This window comes from Sciurus vulgaris (assembly GCF_902686455.1).
Source record: "Sciurus vulgaris genome assembly, chromosome: 19".
NCBI classification, from domain to species: domain Eukaryota; kingdom Metazoa; phylum Chordata; class Mammalia; order Rodentia; family Sciuridae; genus Sciurus; species Sciurus vulgaris.
This window is the reverse complement of record NC_136480.1, coordinates 8,921,979-8,944,606: the sequence shown is the minus strand read 5'-3', so window position 1 is coordinate 8,944,606 and position 22,628 is coordinate 8,921,979. Positions and strand designations below refer to the sequence as shown.

The window sequence follows — 22,628 nt, the reverse complement described above, 5'->3', positions numbered from 1 at the left end:
AGAGAGGGGGAAGTGTCTTCATGTAGAGCCAGGCATGAGCAAGTGCAAGAGCGGGCACTAATCCTCCAGGGGAACACAAGGCCACCCCCATTCTGACCTCTGGAGCATCTCACTCTCACTCCAACAGTCTCCACCTCTTTCCCTCAGTCCCTCCAGAAGGCTCCCCCCTTTTACCACCATCAGGGTCAAGTTCTGATCGACTCATGAGTTCATCTGCCTCTGGCCTCAGATTCTCAAAGAGGTTCTGTGACCTCAAAAAAAGGTTTCTTATATAAGGATTTCTTGGTGTCATTTTGGGCTGCAGATGGAATCCAGGGCCTATGCATGCTAAGCTCGGGCTCTACGGCTGAGCTATACCCGCAGCCCTCTCTCCTGGGTTCCTTGTGGGCATGGGTCACAGCTCTCATTGTGAGACTCTCCAGCACAGGTCCCAGACAGACACTCATAACTGTTGGCATAAGGCTGTCAGTGACCCACAGAGGCAACACTTTCACAGGCAAAGAGAAAACAGGATGGTTTAATTTGTAGAGTCAAGAGTCATTTGTTCTTGATTACAGCGCTCAACATGCAAATTACATCCATCTCTTGGTACAGAAACGGGTCTCTGTCATTTCCCTGGGACCGTTAATCTAGACAGAAAGATTCCTGGGCACCCTGATCAGCAGCTGCCCTCTCTCCCCTCTGACAGTGATATGTGAATTCTCTCCTGTCCAGAGTAACTGGGAAATGAGGTCTTTTGTTCAACTGAGTAGCCATTTACAGTACAGCACCATTGATTCATCAATGGGTTTGATATATTCTGAAGTCTAGATCAAGAACTTGTATTATTTAACCTGTCTTTGATAATCCCAAAGGCACTTGAGAATCTGGCAGTGCCTCAGGGTCACTGATTTTCACTGGACAGTGTTAAGACTTATCAAAAGTTTGCTGAGTTCGTGCTGGTCCTGGGTATTCACTCTGAACAGAGTTTATCTGCACAAGGTTTGGACACATTTTCTTTGTCCTTCTGTAGGCTCAAAGTGAACAACACAGGGAGATTCATTTCGCTCATCCATAGTTTCTAAAATTTTGGACGTGAAAAAGTGTTAACTTTTGTAAAGAAAGTCAAAAATACTAACAAAAAAATTAAAGGTAAAATGAAGAGGGGGAGGTGCTTGGATCCCAAGAAAATAGGAGTTTACCGTGGTTAGAAGTCAGACTGACTGAACATAATAACTAGTTGTAACTGACAATGCTTCTTTGAAAGACGGAATTTTTGCTAAGTTTTTATCAGTAGCTTGAGTTTTCCCCTTTCTCTGACTGTCACTACTAGAGTCACCAGAAGGAAACTTTAAACATTTTTTAAATAGTGAATCGCCAGCATTCACCTCCTCTTTCCTCTAGTTTCCAACGTTAGGGGAACCCAGCTCAGACAAGAACGAGCCTTGCTGCACGCCCGCCAGCCCCTGCATCCTCCTTTTTATTCTCAGAGGCTCCAGCTCCAACGAAAGTTACAAGGTTAAGTGCTACTCCATGTTCCTGACACAGCTAATCCTGGCTCGGTCTTCAAAAAATAGACGTCTGTAATTCCTTTTTGAACATGCCTTCAAAGTGGAGGTCTTTGGCCATGAGCTCCTCTTCTACATCATCTAGTGCCCACTGGTGATCCGTCAGCTCCAGAGCTTCCCATTCTGTCTGTAAAGGAAGAGCAGAGCAGGGCAGGGAAAGAAGGCCTTGTTACTGACAGCTGTGACTGACCTGGAGCATTGCCACCTCTGCCAGAAGCTGGCTGAGCTGTTCACATGTGTAAGCTCACTTGAACCTGTGAGGCAGGTGCTGCTGCCCGCTCCCACCACTCTGTGTACAGACTAGGAGACTCGGGCTAAGATGGGGTCACGCAATTTGTTCAGAGTCACTAGTTTTAGTAACTGAAGTAGCTGAGATTTCAACTCAGTATGTCTGACTCCAAAGCCCCAGTGATTACCCTATTGGCTCATGCTCACTAAGCACCTACTGTTTGCCCTGCACCATCCTTGAGGAATGCACAATAGATTCGTCAGGCTTTGTGATTCTGAGGCCTTGTCATCCAGCAGGGAACATCATCAAGGGTTCTAAGAACATTTCCTCTCACCTTATGTACAAACATATAATGACATTGCAATATAGTTTGTGGGAATCCAGTAATTTGCTACCAGTTTCAACACTGGAAGAAAGAATGATACTCTGAATTATAAAACTGCTTTGGAATGTAATTATATTATATTGTATTTACTTGCATGTAAACCATTAATGTTAAGCAAAACAACATTTGTTCCTTGGTATTCTACTTGTTTAGCTACTTTCGCCTTAGTGAGTTTTAACAAAATGCTTCATGAAATTTTAATACAATGTTAGCAATACACTTGTAGTTTCATGGGCATGGTTTTTTCTCTTTTTTGTCCCTCATCTTCTCTTGGTACACGGTAGTTGTACATAATGGTGGGATTTGTTGTTACATATTCATTCATGCACATAACATACGATGTGGTTTTTTTTTGAGATAAAAATCACATGCTAGAAAATTCACCTTCTCAAATATGTGCAAACATTTCCACTAATTTCAGAACACTTTCATCACCACAGAAAGAAACCCCACACCAAATGCAGGTCAATATCATTACTTACTTCCTCCAATCCCTAGCAACAACCATGTTATTTTTTGTATCTTCAATCACTTATTCTGGAGATAACGTGGCCTCTTGTTATTGTTTTCTTTTACTAAGTATGATTTCAGGGTTTATCCCTGTTATAGTTTCAGTGCCTCATTCCTTTTATAGCTGAACAGTATTCCATCGTATAGACACTGTATATATACTCCAAAATATCTCATCAGATGACAAGCATTTGAATTATTTGTTTACTTTCTAAAGTGGCTGCACCATCAATGTGGGAGGGTTCCAATTCTCCACACCCTAACCAACATTTGTTATTATCCGTCTTTTTGACAGCAACCATCTGAGTGGGTGTGAAGCTGAATCTTGGTAATTATTTTTGCAGCACTGGGGATGGAATGCAGACCCTCTCACATGCTAGGCAAGCATTCTACCAATGAGCTATGCTCTAGCCCTTTTTATTTTTAGAAAGAGTATATTATCTAAGAAATCAGTGCTAGTCCAAGGTCACAAAGACTTAAGCCCATGTTTTATTTTTATTTTTTATGGTACTAGGGATTGAACTCAGGGGTGCTCTACCACTGAACTACATCCTAAGTCCTTTTTAAATTTTTAAAATTTTGACACAGGGTCTATTAAGTTGCTAAGCTGGCCTTGAACTTGCAATTCTCCTGCTTCATCCCCCTGAGTTGCTGGGATTACAGGTGTGCACCACCAAGCCTGGCTAGCCCGTTTAATTTTTTTAATAATTTTATTTAATTATAAAATTTTTTAGTTGTAGATGGACCCAAGACCATTATTTCTTTTATTTACTTTTTATGTGGTGCTGAGGATCGAACCCAGTGCCTCACACATACTAGGCAAGGGCTCTACCACTGAGCACAACCCCAGCCCCCATGTTTAATTTTAAAAATACTATAGTTGTATCTCATATTTAGGTCTTTGACCCATCAAAAATACTTTTTTAAACATTTAATATTTTTATTGGAATAACTAGTACATATAACATCAAGTTTGCCACTTTTAGCCATTAATCACATTCACAATGTTTTATAACCATCTCCAGTATCTATTTCCAAAAACTTTTTATTCCCTGAATAGAAACTCTGTTCCCAGTAGGCAGTAACCCCCATTGTCCCCTCTTCCCAGTCTCTGGTAACTGCTAACCCACTTTCTGTTTCTATGGATTTTCCTATTCCACATATTTCATGTGAGCAGAATCATACAATATTTGGGTCTTTGACCCATTTTGACTTAATTTTTTGTGCATACTGTGAAGTATGTTTCCAGCTTCATTCTTTTTTGTGTAGAAATCATTTTTCTAGCACCATTTATTCAAAAGACATTCTTTCCTTCATAGAACTGTCTGGCGTTGTTGCTAAAAATCAACTGATCATATATTAGTATCAAATGATCATAAATTTATTTAAACCATAGCTATTCATTTATTTCAGAACTCTCTTTTTGTGTGTGTGGTTCTGGGGATTGGAACCCAGGCCTTGTGCATGCAAGGCAAGCACTCTGCCAACTGAGCTATACACCCAGCCCAATTTCAGAACTCTTCATTCTACTGCATTACTCTACATGCCTATCCTTTTGCCAGCACTGCAGAGTTTTGATTATTGTCTTTGGAGGTTTTAAAACCAGGAAGCTTAAGTACTTTAACTTGTTTTTTTCAACGTTAGGCAATTCTGGATGCCTTGCATTTCCCTGTGAACTTCAAGATCAGCTGGTCAGTTTATGTAAAAAAGGGAGGTAGATTTTGATAGGGATTATGTTGAATCTGTAGATCAATGTGGGGACTACTGCCATCTTAACATGATACTCACCCTTCTAATCTATGAATATAAGTGACTATTCATCAATTTAGGTCTTCTTTAATTTCTCTTGGCAATGTTTCTGTGATTTTTCAGCATATAAAATTTGCATTCCTTTTGTTGGATTTATTCCTCTATCTATTTGACATTATTATTCATATGTGGAATTTTTTTCTTAATTTCATTTTCAGATTCTTTGTTACCAATGTGTTGACAACCAGTTAATTTTAATTTTTTTCTTCTTTCTTTTGGAGAAAGGGTCTAACTAAATTGCCTAAGCTGGTTTCAAACTTATGACCCTGCTACCTTTTTACAATGCACTTGGTTACTTTTGGTTTTGTATTTTATTTTTAAACTTTTAATAAAAATTGTTTTCATTAGTTGTTGAACCTTTACTTATTTATTAGTATGCGGTGCTAAGAATGGAACCCAGGGGCTGGGGAGATAGCTCAGTCAGAAGAGTGCTTGCCTTATAAGCATAAGGCCCTGGGTTCGATCCCCAGCACCCAAAAAAAAAAAAAAAAAAAGAATCGAACCCAGTGCCTTGCACATGCTAGGCAAGTGTTCTATCACTAAGCCACAATCCCAGCCCAAGATTTTTGTATACTGATCTTGTTTCCTAAAACTGCTGAACTCCTTTTTCAGCTCTGATAGTTATTTGTGTGTGTGTGGATTTCATCTGTAAAGAGAGATAGTGTTACTTCCTTTCTAATCTGGCTGGCTTATTTCTTCCTTGCCTAGCTGTCCTGGCTAGAATATCTAGTACAAAGTTGAATAGAAGTGGTAATAGAAGTGGCAGATATCCTTGTCTTGTTCTTGATCTTAGGGAGAAAAGCTTCTATCTTTTACCATTAAAACAATTAAGTATGATATTAGCTGTGTGTTGTTTTTTTTTTTTTTTTTTTTTTTTTAATAGATGACCTTCATCAGGATAAGAGGGTTTCCTTTTTTTTTTAGCTTTTTGTTTTTTGGCAGCGCTAGGGTCTGAATCTAGGATATTATTAGTTTTTATTATGGAAAATCAGTGAGATTTTCCTGTACAAAAATTATACGGGATTTTACAAATTCCAGAATCCTTTCAAGAACAGGCCTTTAAAGTACTGATACTTTATTGATGCAGTAAGTGATTGATTTATGGTGCTGGGGATGGAAACCAGGGCCATTTGAATGCTAAATATGTTCTACCCCCGAGCTATATCCTTTGTCCCTAAGTATTTATTTTTTTAATGCAATTTACACTTCATGTCTGCCAGGTTCAAAAAGGTTTAAAATGTCCCATATGTTACCTGGGGCCTTTGAAAGTATTGTTTTATAGCCTCATTCACATTAAATTAAATGTGATTAAATGGATTAAATTTGGGTGACCATTTAATACCAGTGAAAGTACCAAGAATCTCCTATTTACTTAATAGATAATTCTGTCTCAGGAACAAAAGACACATGAATTTTATTTTTCCTACACTTAAATTCAAACAATGTAACCACACTACACTCACTGCAGAGTTTTTCTTGTTTTTTGATTTGTTGGGGGTGGGGGGACATCGCACTATGTTGCCCAGGCTGACCTTGACTTCTTGGGCTCAAGTATTCCTCTTGCCTCAGCCTCCTGAGTAGCTGGGACTGTAAGTGTGGGAAACTGTGCTTAGCTTGAGAATTCATTTTTATTTTTTGTTTCTTGAGAATTCATTTTTAAAGTATAATAATCCCCCCTTATCCTCAGATGATCTATGTTCTAAGTTCACCAGTGAGTGGATTCCCACCACTGCAAACCAGTACTAAACCTGTATGTACTATTCTCCCTATACATGCATAACCTATGATAAAGTTTAATTTACAAACTAGGCACAGCAAGAGATTTAACCTGAATACCTAGTAACAAAAATAGAACAATCACAAGAATATACTGCAACAAAAGATGTGGATGTGATCTCTCAACTGACATGAGGTAGGTAGCATATAATGTGGATACACTGGACAAAGGGATGATTCAAGTCCTGGGTAGAATGGAGGAGGACAGTGCAACATTTCATGACATTACTCAGAACAGTGCAGTTTGAAGACTGTGACTTCTTTATTTTTGGAATTTTCCACTATGTATTTTTGGATGCAGTTGACCGTGGATAACTGAAACTGCAAACTGGGTAAGACAGCATTGCTATAACTCTGTGGGAACTATTCAGGACCTCAGTACAGCTCTGGAAAATAATGGCACATACCTTGAAAGCTTTGTTGGTGTCTGCAGGCATGGCCATAGCTGCTCCGGTCATCTGCTCCTGCATCATTCGTGACTGGTCAGCAGCTGCAGTGTAAAACATGCCAGTGTGAGTGCCAAGGTTTCACACCCTTGTAGAGGAATGAGCACCACACAGCATTTAAGCTGCCTAGTGGTGGGTTTAAGAACTGGACAATTGGCCCTGTCACCCACTAGCTATGTGACTCTGAGCAAGTTACTTTACCTCTCCTGAAAAATGGGGATGACAAGAGATAGGAAACAGAGAGAACTAAAGGAGGCTCCAAGTTTATTTCAAACTTCAATGACAACAGCTACTAGTTAATGAGTATCTACTATATGCCAGGATCTTTACCAACTGATTTGTGCATTCTCTTCATCTACTCCTAATCACCCCGTAGTTAACTTCTAAGATCCCTGAGTTACAGGAAGGCAAAAAGACAAGATCAGAGGAATTAAATAACTTGTCAGAGGTCCCCACCATTATACAAGAACCAGGATTAGTACTGGCAAAGCCTCTAGTCAGAGAGCTAACCGAGCCGTTCAGGCCTTCTCTAGGTTTCAGATTAAAGAGCGTCATCACTGGTGCTGGATTCCCCAAGGATGTCAGACCTGGGGAAAACAAATAATATCCCAGTGATTGCCAGGGAAAATTCAGATCTTCAGTTTGGGTCCAGGAACTTTGAATATACTTTCAGAATACTGAAGAAACTTAAGGAATGAAGCAGTGTATTTCAATGTGCTAATGAACAGTATAACCTACATTTTTATTGCTCTAGCATGGATGAGTCATCTATTGAAGCATTTGCTTATTAAACCTGATGTACTTCTTACCATTGTCTTGGCCCAGAATCAGAGAGTATATGCTCCGAAGTCCAAATACATTGAGAAAGTACCAGGATGCAGAACTCACCCTAGCAAAGCAAAGGTGAAACAATGCATGTAGTTACTTCAGGAATTAATGAAGTTCACATTTATATTAGGCAAAGCTGTTTAGCATATGTAAGGAAATCACCCAGGATAGGCTATATGCAGCCAAAGCACAACCAGAAAAGAAATACAGGTATTAAGACAGTCTGACCAATACAGAAGTATATTAAAAGTGAAAGAGGCCTCCTGTTTGGCATTCCATTTTTAAGAAAAAAATCACAAGTGTTGGTGTGTTTGCGTGTTCCACGTTCAGGAAGGATTAGAGGTGGCTTTCAAAGCTGAGGATGATGGCTATTGGGAAAGTATTCCAAGTTTGAACTTTATCACCAAGGCCTCCTTCATCTTAGGTTTCCCACCTTGCCCCCATAAAAAAAATATGTTTGCATATGATAAAAAGAAAGGGAGTATGAAAAATGATATGTAAATGGAAAGGTTCTGTATTTCATTTCAATGCTTGGATCACAGGAGTCTACTCTGATCACTCCTTCAGGCTGCAGGTAAGTAAATGACCTATCTGTGTGCAATATTGTTGATGTACCTGCAACAGTAATTGTTCACTCAGGCTACAGTCTCCTCTCTGTCCATGACAATATCAGTCACATTATCTGTCCAGAAGCTTAGAAAAGATAAATATGCTTTTCTTTAACCTATGGAAATTTTGCTTAGCTCCATAGGTAAGAGTTTAGTAGAATCATGCTGCTCATATGAAGTATAGCTCTTCTCTCCATTAGAGTTGTGCAGACCCAAGACACTACAAGTATCTGACCCTACCCCTCTCACATAACCAGAGATGCCTCTGCTCAAACCCAGTAAATCAAATCACCGCTGGTGACCCCCATGGTCCATCCTCTCTTCTTGGTTCTTACAGAAGCCCATGGTGTTAATGGAAAGTGATAAAGTCTTTTGGGGCCTAGTGGGAAGTCTTAAGTCATTGGGGGTGTGTTCTCCAACAGGACTGGGGGTTCCTCTTCTTTCTCTCTTTTAGGATCTAACCATAAGGTGAGTGCTTTGCTCCATGATTTGCCTCACTACAAGAGCACAGCAACGGGGACAATTATTCATGGACTGAAACCTCCAAAACTGTGAGCCAAAATCAATCTTTCCTTACAATAAGCTGATTATCTTGAGTATTTGTTACAGTAACAGAAAACTAATACAAACATCCACACAAGTTCAAGGACACTACTAAAAAACTGGCCTGGCCAGAGTTCTTTGCTTAACCTTTCAACTTTCAAGGAGGTGAACACATCCACCTGTGTATTCCTAAGTTCCATGAAAAGAGACTGACATGTTTTATCCTTCTACAAGGCTTATGTAAAAATGGCCATAATCCAGCAGGGACATTTTGAGTGGAGTTTTGATGGGACAGAAAACCCACAATCTCAAAAAAATCTACTGCCAGTAAAATATGCAAATTGGAAATCCTGATCTGTAAGAGATACTGGTTTTAGATTTTTGGTTTGTGTTTTTATTAGATAAAAGAAAGTGCTTACCAGGATGCATCTAATGTGAGTAGCTCAATTCCTTGCTGTAGCATAGGCTTAAAACGAAGGGTCAGTGGAAATGGAACCTTGGCTGCAGAGGAGAAAGAGAAAGTTCATAAGCACTCCAAGCTGTTTTTATTTTTAGAGCAGTTGAAGTGTGAATGCACAGCACATATTCTTTCCCTAAGGAGGTGAGAACTCCGTGCCACACGGCTTTTGGAAAATGATTTCCACAAGGAAATCAGTGGCAATTTCAGAAGAAAAGAAGCAGTCAAGATGTCTCTCTGCTCTAGTTTCCTTGAATAATTCTACATTCTAGGTGGCTGAGGAAGCAGGAACTCAAACTGAGCTGTGACCTAAAATTGAGAAAAATTTGCATTGATCCATTAAACCCTGAGTGGAATAGGTACACACAAAGAACTACATTACTAAGAAGCCACAGTGATTAAAACCAAATCAAATCAACTTATAAACAAACAGAAAATTCACCCCAATACCTAGTAAATGAAGTCAAAATAGAAGTAGGTTTCTCGCTATCCTAATAACTAGAATACCTATCAGTTATGGAGGTTAACTAGCAGGTCACTCTTTTGAGTCTCTATTAGTGAAAAAGCAACCACATCATGAACCTAGGATTGGTTTGGAACAGGGACCATAAAATCACAGTTTATAATTTTTTTCATTGTTCAAAGAATGTTCTTGATTTCCACAAGAAAGCATGAAACCCATTATGTTAGGGCCTTGGAAGCACTTGAATTCCTCTGAACAGGAACAGGAAAAAGAACACAGATGAAGTAAACATGAAGTCTGCTGGGTCTATAACTTACTTGTGACAAAGCCTGAAAAGGTCATGTTGATCCATCCACCAATAAGAATCATAGGGAGGACATTTGTGACATTCCCTTTCATCATGTCTGTGAGCATAGTGGGATCTAAGACAAAAGCACAAGAGACCACTAGGTTTTACCTCTATTGGCAGACTATCTCATTTTCTGTAAATTTTTTCTTGTAAATTTTTAAGATATTTAACAGTTTAAGTAAGACATATTCATTGTTAAAAAAATTCAAATAACACAGAAGTGTAAGATAGAGATGGTTCCTCTCAGTCCACTCTCTAAACACTTTCAACTATTTGTAGCATATCCTTCATCTTTTAATTCACACACATACACACACAATATAAAGGGATGCTATGCTTTCTGTTCTGCTTCTTAACATCTTTTTTTTTTTTTGGCACTTGGGATTGAACGCAGCCGTGCTCCACCACTAAGCTACATCCCCACCCCCTTTTACTTTTTATCTTTCAGACAGGGTCTAAGTTGCCCAGGTTGGCCTTGAATTTGTGATCCTCCTGCCTCAGCCTCTTAAGTTCCTAAGATTATAGGTGTCTGCCACCATGCCTGACTTGTGCTTCTTAACCTTTAAAAATATCTAACTTTGTGGAAGGTATTTCCCATGGGGATGATATCTATTCCTCAATATTTTCAGTGTCTGGGCAGATTCCACTGTTTGGCTGCACCAGCTACTTTTTGGTAGACCTAAAAAGTGTTTCCAATTTTCTTTTGAGATTAAATGATGCTGCCAACAACTACCTTGTATATAAAGCGTATGTTTATGTAAGTATTTCTCTAAGAGAAATTCTTAGAAGTTTCTGGGTCAAGGGGTTTATACATTTAAAATTGATAGATGTTAGGACTTTGTGCAGGGTGCACATATCTGTAATCCTAGAGACTTGGTGGGCTGAGGTAGGAGGATTCCAGGATTAAGGGCAGCCTGGGCACCTTAGTGAGACCCTGTCTCAAAAAATAAAAAGGGCTAGGATGTAGATTAGTGGTAGAGCACCCCTGGGGTTCAATCCTTAGTACCAAAAAAATAAAAGAATAAAAAAGATATGATATATGGGGCTCAGTGGTAGAGTGCTTGTGTAGCATGTGCAAGACCCTGGGTTTCATGTGCAGCAATGCCACCCCCCCCAAAAACAAAACAAAACAAAACAAAACAAAACAAAACTTGAACAACAACAACAAAAAGACATAAACTGTTAGGCTATCCTTCAATGAGGCCCTGCCATTTAATATTCTCATCAGTGACGAGAGGGCCTAATTTCCCTTGACCTTGACCATAGTGACTTTAGTCAATCTTCTAATCTTCACCAAATTAATGGGTTATAAAAAGATGTTTTGTTTTGTTTGTGGTACTTGGGACTGAACCCAGGGCCCCACTGGTGCTAGGCAAGCACTCAATCACTAAGCCATACCCCAAACTCTTTTTATTTTTTTTTAATTTCCAGATAAGTGTCTCCCTAAGTTACTCAGGCTGACCTACAACTTGTGATCCAGCTGCCTTAGCCCTCCAAGTGGCTAGGATTACAGGTGTGCACTGCTGTGCCTGGTGACATCTTATTTTTATTTGTTTTCTGTGGATTATTAGTGAAATCAAGTATATTTTCATATATACTTTTGAGTCTTAGAAATTTTCTCCTAAACTGTCTTAACTCTTCTTTAAGGGCTAAAAGAACTGGTTATCTCATCTTAAGAAATGAAGAGTACTTAAGTGAGAAAATAGTCAACAAAGAAAAATGAATTATCTTGCTTTACGTTGTATTTTTCATAAGACAGAGATAAGTGGAAGTCAGATATATGTTGAAGCAGACATTGTAGGGTAGACGAAGCAATCAGGTCTGATGAAGAACGGGTTGGTGCTGGGAGGTAGTTAGCTCCTCCTCATCCAGGCAGAAGCTGGGTAGCCATCTGTCAGCTACAGGATCCAGACACGGGGTGGGAGCTGGAACTGGAAAGCTTTTTCTACTGTGCTCCATAGAGCCATGGGTCTTGAGGACTAGCAAAAGGAGAGACCCAGGAGCTGGCCTCCTCATTCCATCAACTTTTTTTACAAATTTGCTTATACTGGGTTGTCAGGAGATTTATTTGAAAAAAGAGAACGCCAATATATTAGATGATTTCTAAGGTCACTTACATTATTAATTCCTACAATATTTAAATAAAATTACACATGCCCTGCCTCCCCTCTCCCTCTGACCCAGTACCCCATGTTAACTCTTTTTTTTTTTAAAGGTGAGAGAAGGGAATAAACATACCAGTCATAGGAGAAGGTGGCACTACCTTTCTTTTAGTTTTTTTGAAAAATCCATCCTCTGGGTTGTTGAAGTAATATTTTCGTGTCAAGAAAGACTAGTAGGGAAAAAAAAAGTTTTTTAAGTTCAAGAACTGTGACATGGCAAATCGTCAATGACTCCCCAGAGATTTGGTCAGAAGAGCCTTGGAATATGCTGTTACCCTCAGAGCTGGCAGCCTACTTGGCAGGCAACCTGACACTTTAGCTGAGTCACATTTAAAAACAATTTCCTAAGGGTGAGGTCACAGTGACAGCAAACACCACCAGGCCACAGCTTAATTACTGAGTGGCCAACCTCCAGCTCTCCCCAAAGAGTCCCCCTTATAAAACATTCAGATATCTACAGCTCTCCACAGTGAGTGGTGGAGCTTTTCAATAAAAGATAAATTGAGTACCTGTTTGGGAATGTATTTTCCATTTTCCCTGAGGACTCTGCTTCGAATTAGGACTTGGCTGAAAAACACAACCAAGACAATGAGATTTTTAAAAGTGATACACTAGAAGAAAATGAGAGTATAAAGTAGAAGACCTATTTAAACATAAGAGAGGACCTATTTGGCAACAGCTGTGTGTGGAAACTTTCCAACGTTCAAGTATCCTAAAAACCAGCATGTCATAGTTAACCTAATATTCAGGTTTTCAAAAGAGCAGTCTTCAGGGCTGGGGATATAGCTCAGTTGGTACAGTGCTTGCCTGCCAAGCACAAGACCCTGGGTTCAATCCCCAGAACACACACACACACACACACACACACACACACACACACACACACACAAAAGAGCAGTCTTCAGAAGTAACTGTGGTTCTGTATACAGATTTCTAAGTGTCTAAGTCAGGCACATTTGGGACATCACATTCTTTTTTTTTTTTTAAACTTCGTAATGAGCCAAGAAGGAATTTTCTCTGAGTGAAAAGAGTAGCAGCTGGATGTTGTTCAGAAGACATGGGGGCAGGAGGAAGGGAAAGAAGGAGGACAAAAGAAGGAACTTCTTAATATGCACAGAGCAATGAGGACAGGTAGCCAGGTGCAATGGTGCACACCTGTAATCCCAGCTACCTGGGAGACTGAGATAGGAGAACTGCAAATTTGAGGTCATTTTGGGCAACTTAGCAAGACCCTGTCTAAATTTTAAAAAGTGAAAAGATTAGGTGTGTGACTCAGTGGTAGAGCACTTGGTTAGCATATATGAGGTCCTGGTTTAGTTCCCAGCACTGGCAGTGGGGGTAGGGTGGAGAGAGTGTTGGGGGCGGGGGGGAGACAGACAAGAAGAAATAAGAACAAGCTTTGAGAAGATTATCTGATGGACAACAAATAGAAATGCCACTCAGGATTCCAACTCTAAGTTCTCAATAAACATAAGGAATAAGTGAAATTATTTGGTGATATCAGAGCACAGTTGATCATTAAAGATAATAGAGTCAGTATAACTAAGTATAAACAGCAGAGAGAGAAAGAAATGAACACAAGAACACTGAGCTTAATTTCTTCTTCTTTACTTCTGCATGCAAACCACTTGCTGTGAGCAGTGGGGTCTCTTTGCCACCCTAAACACATCCCAGCTTCTCTATATGTTGGGAGTGCTTGATGGCTCACTCCTTTGCTGGTTCTACCCCACCTCGTGTTAATGCTTTCCTCAGTCCCATCTTCCCCACAGATCTCTTCGTGATGCCTGGCACTCTTGTGGCTCTTGTGGAACTTTCCCTGGTTTTCCTCCTCTTGGCCTTGTTATGTTATACAGTTGACTAAACACAGGCTACAGAAGTGACCTGCAATATGTTCTGTTCCCTGGGAGCTAAAACCACTTCAAGTGTGGCCTATGTATCAATGCTAGTCTGTGACAAGGTGAATAAAGACATTGAAAGTAAGGGTTTAGAGACTTACAATAATTTGATCTTGCCACAACATCCAAGCTTGTGATCAAAAAATATTTTACCGTCAGTAAACAGACTGAAAATTAAAAAACAGCTGAATGCAGTGGCATACACCTGAAATCCTACCAACCTGGGAGACTGAGGCAGGAAGATTCCAAGTTTAAGGCAAACCTCAGCAAACTTAGGGACATCCTGTCTAAAAACAAAACAAAGCAAACAAACAACAACAACAAAACACCAGGATTGGGGATGTGGCTCAGTGGTAAAGTGTCCCTGGCAGTATCTATCAATCCCTGGTATCTATCAATCAATCAATTAAAAAGAAATAAAATTTAAGAATAAAAAAGCTCCCAAACTGGCCATTTACCACCAACAGCTTAAGAAGCACTGGATGTAGAAAATGAATACAAATTTAAGCTCTAGTGTTGGGTTCAAAATCTGTTTCTGCCATTTATTAGCTGATAATCTTGGCCAAGTTACTTAAATTTTTTAAGCCACCATTCACATTCTGTAGAATAACAAATTTATACTCACAATGAACAAGTATTTCTTAAACTTCTAATTTTCACGTACTGAGTGAGGTGGCATGAACAGTAGTGATCAAATGCAAATATCTCATGATGGTAAAAGTTAGTGGGAAATGCCAGGTGTGGTGGTACACACCTGTAATCCCAGAGGCTCTGGAGGCTGATACAGGAGGACTGTAAGTTTGAAGCCAACCTCAGCAACTTAGTGAGACCCTGTCTCAAAATAAAAATAAAAAGGGGTGGAGATGTAACTCAGTAGAAGAGCACCCCTGGGTTCAATCCCTAGTATTGCTCCCAACCCCCCCCCCCCCAAAAAAAAAAGGCTGGTGGAAGAGAAAGAAATTAATCAAATAACCACAGGAATAAATGTGAAATTTGACTATTATATTCTAGGAAGAGACATGGATGGGGGATTCTTTCATTCTGGGAAGTCAAGGTCTGACAGAAAACCTTGCTGAGGATATAGGATTAGGTTGGAATCTTAAACATAAATGGGGATTACCTTGGCAAAATGCTGGAGGTAATTTCATGGACACACACCCTGTTGCAGGAGTAAATACCATGTCTCTGAGGACCTGAAAAAAGGCCATATGGAGAGAAAAGAGGACTACAGAAAATGTGGTGAAGAGGAGGCTAGAGAGATAAGCAAGAGCTGGACTTTGCAAGGCCATGTGGATCTTACTGTATTAAATCATGAAGAGCAAAAGTTAAATAGTTGAGGGTTTTTTTGTTTGTTTGTTTTGGTACCAGGGACTGAACTCAGGGGCACTCAGACACTGAGCCACATCCCCAGCCCTATTTTGTATTTTTTTTAGAGACAGGATCTGAAATGCTTGGCACCTTGTTTTTGCTGAGGCTGGCTTTAAACTTGTGATCCTCCTGCCTTAGCCTCCTGATCTGCTGGGATTACAGGTGTGCGCCACTGTGCCTAGAGGTAGTACAGGGTTTTAAACTGAGTCCTTTCTGTATATTATCTCATTGAAAACTGAGATTCGTAGCTATATTCTTCAAAGTTTACAAATTCTACAAGATATTTTTAATTTTGGGTTTTTATTCTGATGAGTATCTAAAAATAAGTCATTCACTGGTTATAAAGATAAAGCTTTGGTAATCTGCAACTGAAAGATATTTTCTTAGAATGAAATTTTAGTTTTTAAAGTCAATTCAAAATGAAGTTGCCTATTCGTGTTTTTTTTGTTTGTTTGTTTGTTTTCTGGTACCAGGGGATTGAACCCAGGGGTGCTTAACCACTGAGCCACATCCCCAATCCTTTTAAATTAAAAAAAAAAATCTTCCCTCCCTCCCTCCCTCCCTCCCTCCCTTCCTTCCTTCCTTTTTTGTGGTGGGGATTGAACCCAGGGCCTTGTACTTGTGAGGCAAGCACTCTACCAACTGAGAAATATCCCCAGCCCTTTTTCAGTTGTTGTTGGACCTGTAGTTTATTTATATGTGGTGCTGAGGATCTAATTCTGCCTCACACATGCTAGGCAAGCACTCTTTCCACTGAGCCACAACCCACACCCCTCACCCTGCCTTTTAATTTTTTTAAATTTTGAGACAGGGTCTTGCTAAGTTGCTGAGTCTGGCTTTGAACTCATGATCCTCCTGCCTCAGCCTCTGGAGCTGCTGGGATTACAGGTAAAGTTCCCTATTCTTAAGAATCCATTTGTTTTTCCCTGTCCAAAGAGTCATTATATTCTTTATGTTTGAGAACCACTTTTTTCATACAGTCTCTTTCCAAATATAGTTGAATATATTTTATTCTTGTGAATTTCATTTTTGGTTTAATATGTTTTAGAAAAAAAACTAAGTTCTGAAGTAGTAAAAGCTTAATTAATGAAGAAACCAACCATACCATTCTATTATTACTCAGGCTAATAGTAATTCATACTGTGTTTAGAGAAATGTTTTACAATTAAAAGTCATCTTTTGCCTTGGACTTGCACTAGAAGAGATCTGAATCATCACAATGAACAAGTTTTTATGGATGACCTACCACGTGCTCTGCATTTTGCTATATACTAATAGGGACAAACTGCTTCAGAGGCTGGGGTTGTGACTCAGTGATACAGCACTTGCCTAGCATGCATGAGGCACTGGGTTTGATCCCCGGCAACACATAAAAAATAAATAAACAAAATAACAGTATTGTGTTTGTCTACAACTAAAAAAAAAAAAACTGCTTCAGAATGCATGGTAGTCTGTCCAAGTTCAAATGATGACTTTGGTGAGGCATAGTCATTAATGTTAGAACAGGCATGATCCAATCTCCTCACTTAAGAGACGGAGCAACTATGATCAGAGATGTTGGCTGGGTTTTTGTAAAATAGTGGTTCTCCATGGGGGTGGGTGGTACTGTCCTCTAGGGAGCCTTATGAGATCTATGGAATTTTCTTGGTTTTCAAAATGGCAGGGTGGAGGAGAAAAAAAGCATGTCCCTGTCATTTTGCCATTTATTTGGGGTTAAGAGACACTAGGCATCCCTCAATGCTAGGGACAATTGTGCAATACAAAATATTGCCCTATGTTATGCTCTACTTTATCTCACTCAATAGTTTTATAATTAATTTTTAAATTAGGTTTGAGAATCTAATTCCATTTTCTTTATGATGGGGGCACAGTTTTTATATTTACAAAACTTCTAAGAACTAAATAAGCATAGGGAAAATTGTACTCTGTTCTTTGTTTTACTCAGAACTTTATGAATAATAATATACCACCTAAGAAACTAATGTAGTACTACCTTCTGTGATATTCATCTATATTAGCCACCGTCCCAGTTAAGGTGATTTTCTTTCTTTCTTTCTTTCTTTTTTTTTTTTTTTTTTTAATATTTTTTAGTTGTAGATAAACACAATACCTTTATTTTACTTATTTATTTTCATGTGGTGCTGAGAATCAAACCCAGTGCCTCACACCTGCCCGGGTAAATGCTCTACCACTGAGCTATGACCCCAGTACCTTAAGGTGATTTTTTTAATGAGATCATGTATATGACTTCTGCATTATGCCTTGAACAACAGTTGTACCCCAGTACCTATGAAATATAAATGAACACAAATTACTTTCCTTTTATTTCTCCTGATTATTACAACTAGATCACAATGTTGCTTTAAAAAAATAATTCCCTTGTGGGCTGAAGTATTAGTTCAGTGGTAGAGTGCTTGCCTACCATGAGTTAAGGCCCTGAGTTCAATCCCCAGCACAAGAATGAAAACAAAACCAAAAACCAAAACCAAAATAAAAAAACTCATATTTAGATTACACCAACTGTGAATTTCATTTTGGAGATGGCAAAAAACAACTATGGGTCTGATACATTCATACTAAAAAAAATCACATAGTAAAAACCAGGATAGAAAGCTATGCCAGAAGATCACAGCAGGAATTGTGGTTAAGAATCATGATAGCATCTGGTGAAAAAAAAAAAAAAAAAAATCATGATAGCAGGTTCAGTAAAACTAATCTAGGTTCAAGTACATGCACAATAATTTACAACTTTGGTTACTCTGCGAAGTCTACTTAACTTCTCTAGGCTTCCTTTTCTTCAACTGTAAAAATGGGTTTAGGATTACCCACCTCAGAACTATTGTAAGGGTAAAATAAGAATAATTTATAGGCATCATTAAATGCTAATTATCTGAGCTCTCTCCACCTTTTATTTTTCTATAGGATTCCTTTTTGTGGTAGACTAATTTTTTTTCCTCTCTCAGTATTGGGGATTGAACCAGGAACATTCTACTGCTGAACAACAGTTTCTCAGTAACTCCTTAAAACAAAAAAAAAAAAAAAAATTTTTAATTTTGAGACAGTCTTAATAAGTTGTGCAGGCTGTCCTTGAACTTGTCATCCTCCTGCATCAGTCTTCACAGTGGCTGAGATTATAGGTGTGAGCTATCACATCTGGTTGTCAACTGACTTCTTAAGATGAGTTCCAAGGGGATGGTTCTGTCAGTTTTGAAACTGACAGCACAAAAAAATAATCAAAGTGGCTATTTTATGGTAGAGTGGAAAGAGCCCTAGGTTTGGGAACCACAAGACCTGGCTTAAAGTCCTGAATATTATGTGACCATGGAACCTCCTTAAGCCTCAGTTTCTAAATGGGACAACAGTATCTACCTCATATGGTTGCTTTAAATAAGTTAAGGAATATAAGTGCTTTAGCATAGTACCCAGTACAGAATAAGTATTTAAAAAATGTTGGCTTATTATTATTATTCTCAGCATAATTGGGAAGGTCAACTGAAAATAATAAAGAAGTTTCCCAAACTTCAGTCATTTTCATTCACATAGCACTTACACTATATATACTTAACATATTTAGAGGTCAACTTTTCTCCTGCCTATATTAGTTTTTAATTTAAAGAAACCTTTAAATTACAGCAAATGGAATTCCAGTATGACATGCCAAAAAACAAAGCAATTTTAAAATAAATAAAATAAATCAAAACAACATTAAAATTTCCCTAGATACTGTCATCTGTGGAAACTTCTGAATCTGATGCTTGCTCTCTTTATTAAAAAGAGATTCCTAAGCAATCGGGAGGTGTTAAAGTTAAGAGTAGCACTTGATTGAGATGGTTCCAGAAAATAATCGTAACAATTAACTGAAAAATGATATTTATTTTAACATGGAGGGGCATGTGTCTGGATACCACCCGAGCCATCTCGAATTTGTTTCTGCAAATAAACACTAAAAGGAAGCATGTGAGGAGGAAGTTGCCTCCACTTCAGGAGGGCAAATGATCTTTATAAATCCTCACATCTCTAATGACACTTTTACAGTGTGCAAAGTATTCTGTTTCTTAGCATCTCTGCTGATCATTACAGTAATTCAGTAGAATATTATTAAAGAGTAAGAGCACCTGGCACTCAGTGGGCACCCTGCCTAAGGAAAGGGTGGGACAGGATAGTTCATAGATAAGCCCACGGGGGGGGGTTGGCTACTAGCCTAACAATGTTAAGAACTTTTTTTATTTTTAAACACTAATACGTCCCAGGTCCTATGATACGTCCCAGGCTTTCAAGATATCACCTAATTTACTCCCCACGTCTGTTCTATGAGTTAGGCATTGTTTTAGTCCTCATTTTAGAGATGACAAAAGTGAAATACAGGTAACGGCCAAGGTCACCTGCCAGCAGGGGCGCGACGCGAACTCAGGTACTGACAGAACTCCAGCACTTTTTTGCCCAAGGTCACGAGGAGTGAAGGCGGCCGGTAAAGGGAGGGTGCTGACCTGTCCGAGACTTGTTCCTGGGTGAGCTTCTTGTCGCTCTGCAACAGGATGGACACATAGTGGCGGATCATGCCCACGAAGAAAGTGATGATAACGATGGGTAGGACCACCCAGAGGCGGATGTTGGAGTCGAGCAATAGCTCTGGCCCCGCCATCTTCTCTGAAAGCCGACTGCCAGCCGCCAGGAGTCGAGTCCCTCTTGGATTTCGCCTCTGGGCCTTCTCACGCTTCTCAATCTGGCTGGCCCGGGACTCGGCGACTGCCTCGATGTTCGGCTTACCACTTCCAGCTGGGCCGCCGGGCGCCGACTTCCGGCGCGGAAGTTTGACGTCACTCCGCGGCGCGCCTCGGTGACGTTAAAGCGACGTCGCGCTGGGCGGGAAAGTCGAAAGCGAGGTGCGGCGACGGCTTCTGGATGGTGAGTGGAGCAGCGTTTGGCGTCGCTCGAGGCTCCGCGCCACACAGGCCTAATCTCTAGCCTCAGACCGAGACCAGCCTTTCCCTCCGGGGCTCCGTGCCCCGAACCTGGCTTCCTCATCCGCCCTATTGTGGGATAATTCCCCCAGGTACCTCCGGCGTCATTACAAGGGCGAAAAGAGAGGGCCGCTCTCCTCCCCACTCCCTAAACCTGAATGACCTAGTCTTGGTGACCAGCCTCATCTCCTCTCCCTTTAGACTTTCCTGGAAACGAGGTGGTGTGGCACGTGTTAAGGGTGTGTGCTGTAATGTCAGAAGGTCCATACTTAGCTTAGTTTTTCCATCTGCAAAATGGCTGACAGTGGTTTTGTTGTATTAAATAAGGTAATGGATAAAATGGAAGCTTGGCGCATCGTAAATGTCAATCATTATTTGAAGCCATTGTTAAGTATTGGCGGTAGTTAACGCAATTTCTGGAACCACACTGCTGGTGTTAGAATCCTGGACTATGGAAATAATAATTGTACCTACCTCACAGATTTTTGTGAGGTAATAAATGAACTATTAAGTATAAACCACTTAAAAAAAAAAAAAAGCCTGGTAGGGCAGCTAAAATACTGATAATAAAACTGATTTAAGCGCCTCTGGAGACTGAGGAGGGAGCATCCCAAGTTCAAACCCAGCCTCTCCAATTTAGTGAAGCCCTGAGCAACTTAGCAAGACCCTGTTTCTAAATAAATAAATAAATAAGGACTAGGGATGTGGTTTAATCCCCTGGGATCAATCCCTGGTGCAAAGGAAAGGAAAAGACTTACTTCAGCTGGGAGTGTAGGTCAAGGGTAGAGCTCTTGCCTAGCATGCATGAAGCCTTGGGTTCCATCCTCTGTCCTCCGGCTGAGGGAAGACTTTATCTAGGAAATTGTCCCTGCTTTTCTTCACCACCCCCATCTCCATCTAGATTAAATTTCCTCAGAGTAACCTGTATTTTTCTTGTATAGAACTTACACAACTGAAGTTAAAAATGTTAAGACTATTTTTATTTTTTTAAATTTTATTTATTTATTTTTTTTTTGCGGTACTGGGAATCGAACTCAGGGCCTTGTGCTTTCGAGGCAAGCACTCTATCAACTGAGCTATCTCCCCAGCCCTGACTATTTATTTTTATACTGTAAACTCTCTTTGAGCAGGGTTCATGTCCATCTTGTTCACAGTTGTAACCCCAGCACCTAGCACAGTCCTTAATATGTAGTATTGAATTAATGAGTTAAAGGTCAGGTGTCTTGAATCTCAGATGAAGAACTGAATTTTCTTTTTTTAGGTAGTGATCTGGTGAAAGAAGCAACTAGGTAAACAAGTCTTGAAGGGAGAATTGTCCAAATATGGGAGTTGAAATGTGTTCAGTACCTGAATATAGAGAGAATTAGTATGAAGACTCAAATCCCTCTGGTTTTAGAAAGAACATTTAAAAACAAACTGTAACTCTAATTTCTCAGAATTTTGCTTCTAGAGGGTAACTTTTTTCCTCTCATTTTACTCTTGGAAGTAATTTAAGTATAGAGGACTTCACTCAAAATGATTTCCAAAAGAAGACTGTCAAAATCTGAGAATAAAGAGACCCTGATGGAAGATGCCTCCAGTAAGTATCTGCCATTTATTGCTTTATTTCCTGTAGCAAATGTATGAGACATTTAGAGATATGTAAAGCTATTACTTTTTAAGGGCTAGATGTCATCAAGGCAAAATAGATACCACACAAAGAATCTAGTATCAGGAGATCTGGAATTGAATTCTGTCTCTGATTCCATGTATACCTTTGAGCATACCCCCAGCCTCAGTGCCTCAGTGGCTACATTCATAAGAGTAATCTGTTTTATCTCTAGACTTCTATATATCATCTCTGTGTTGGGACACAAAGAGAAGAGAGTCCCCAGCTTTTTGAAATAGCTTTTTGGGCTGGGGAGATAGCTCAGCTGGTAGAGTGCTTGCCTCAGAAGCACAAGGCCCTGAGTTCGATCCCCAGTACCGCCAAAAAAAAAAAAAAAAAAAAGAGAGAGATAGAAATAGCTTTTCATCTTTTCTATCTTAAAAAAAGTTTAAGGGGGCTATGGTAGTGATATATAAAGAAAAGATATGTGAAAGAAGAGGAAAAGAAACCATTTAGAGCTTTGCCCAAATAAGAATATGACTGACAAAGACCCTAAGAGTTTGGAAAAGAAGAGATTGAAAGTCTTTTTCATTTATTATACCCATTGAAGGTTGTTCTAACTGATTGAATAAGTCGTTTCTTATTAGAGTGTAGAATTTAGGTCTGACTTGTGGTCAAGTACAACTAATGTTAAAACATTATCA

The 22,628-nt window shown here is 39.6% G+C and overlaps 2 protein-coding genes across 5 annotated transcripts in view; one reads left to right on the top strand and one right to left on the bottom strand.

The window, feature by feature from the left end:
* Nucleotides 1-499: 499 nt before the first annotated feature.
* On the bottom strand, nucleotides 500-20,181 carry EMC3 (ER membrane protein complex subunit 3). Its single transcript, XM_079122362.1, has 8 exons — nucleotides 19,863-20,181; nucleotides 12,622-12,679; nucleotides 12,189-12,282; nucleotides 9,919-10,023; nucleotides 9,101-9,182; nucleotides 7,512-7,591; nucleotides 6,664-6,746; nucleotides 500-1,674 (listed from the first exon to the last, which is right to left on the bottom strand). Exons 1-8 carry the CDS (start codon nucleotides 20,015-20,017, stop codon nucleotides 1,546-1,548), a joined length of 786 nt encoding a protein of 261 aa, XP_078978488.1. The 5' UTR covers nucleotides 20,018-20,181; the 3' UTR covers nucleotides 500-1,545.
* FANCD2 (FA complementation group D2) overlaps nucleotides 20,145-22,628 on the top strand; it is a 56,204-nt gene continuing 53,720 nt past the window's right edge. For 3 of the 4 annotated variants that reach the window (XM_079122330.1, XM_079122331.1, XM_079122328.1), the window contains exons 1-2: nucleotides 20,248-20,428; nucleotides 21,823-21,915. In XM_079122330.1, coding sequence (XP_078978456.1) covers nucleotides 21,852-21,915 — 64 coding nt within the window. In that variant the 5' untranslated portion in view covers nucleotides 20,248-20,428; nucleotides 21,823-21,851. Of the gene's footprint in view, nucleotides 20,429-21,822; nucleotides 21,916-22,628 lie in introns of all 4 variants that reach the window. The other variant, XM_079122329.1, reaches the window with a different exon arrangement.

What these genes read in the sequence shown, in the direction of transcription:
- EMC3 (XM_079122362.1), bottom strand. Translation starts at nt 20,017, where the DNA reads ATGGCGGGGCCAGAGCTATTGCTCGACTCCAACATCCGCCTCTGGGTG. An exon ending in CTTTTCAGGCTTTGTCACAA is followed by an intron (nt 9,183 to 9,918) that starts GTAAGTTATAGA and finishes TCTCCTCTGCAG; the next exon opens with CCAAGGTTCCATTTCCACTG. An exon ending in ACACCAACAAAGCTTTCAAG is followed by an intron (nt 1,675 to 6,663) that starts GTATGTGCCATT and finishes CTTCCTTTACAG; the next exon opens with ACAGAATGGGAAGCTCTGGA.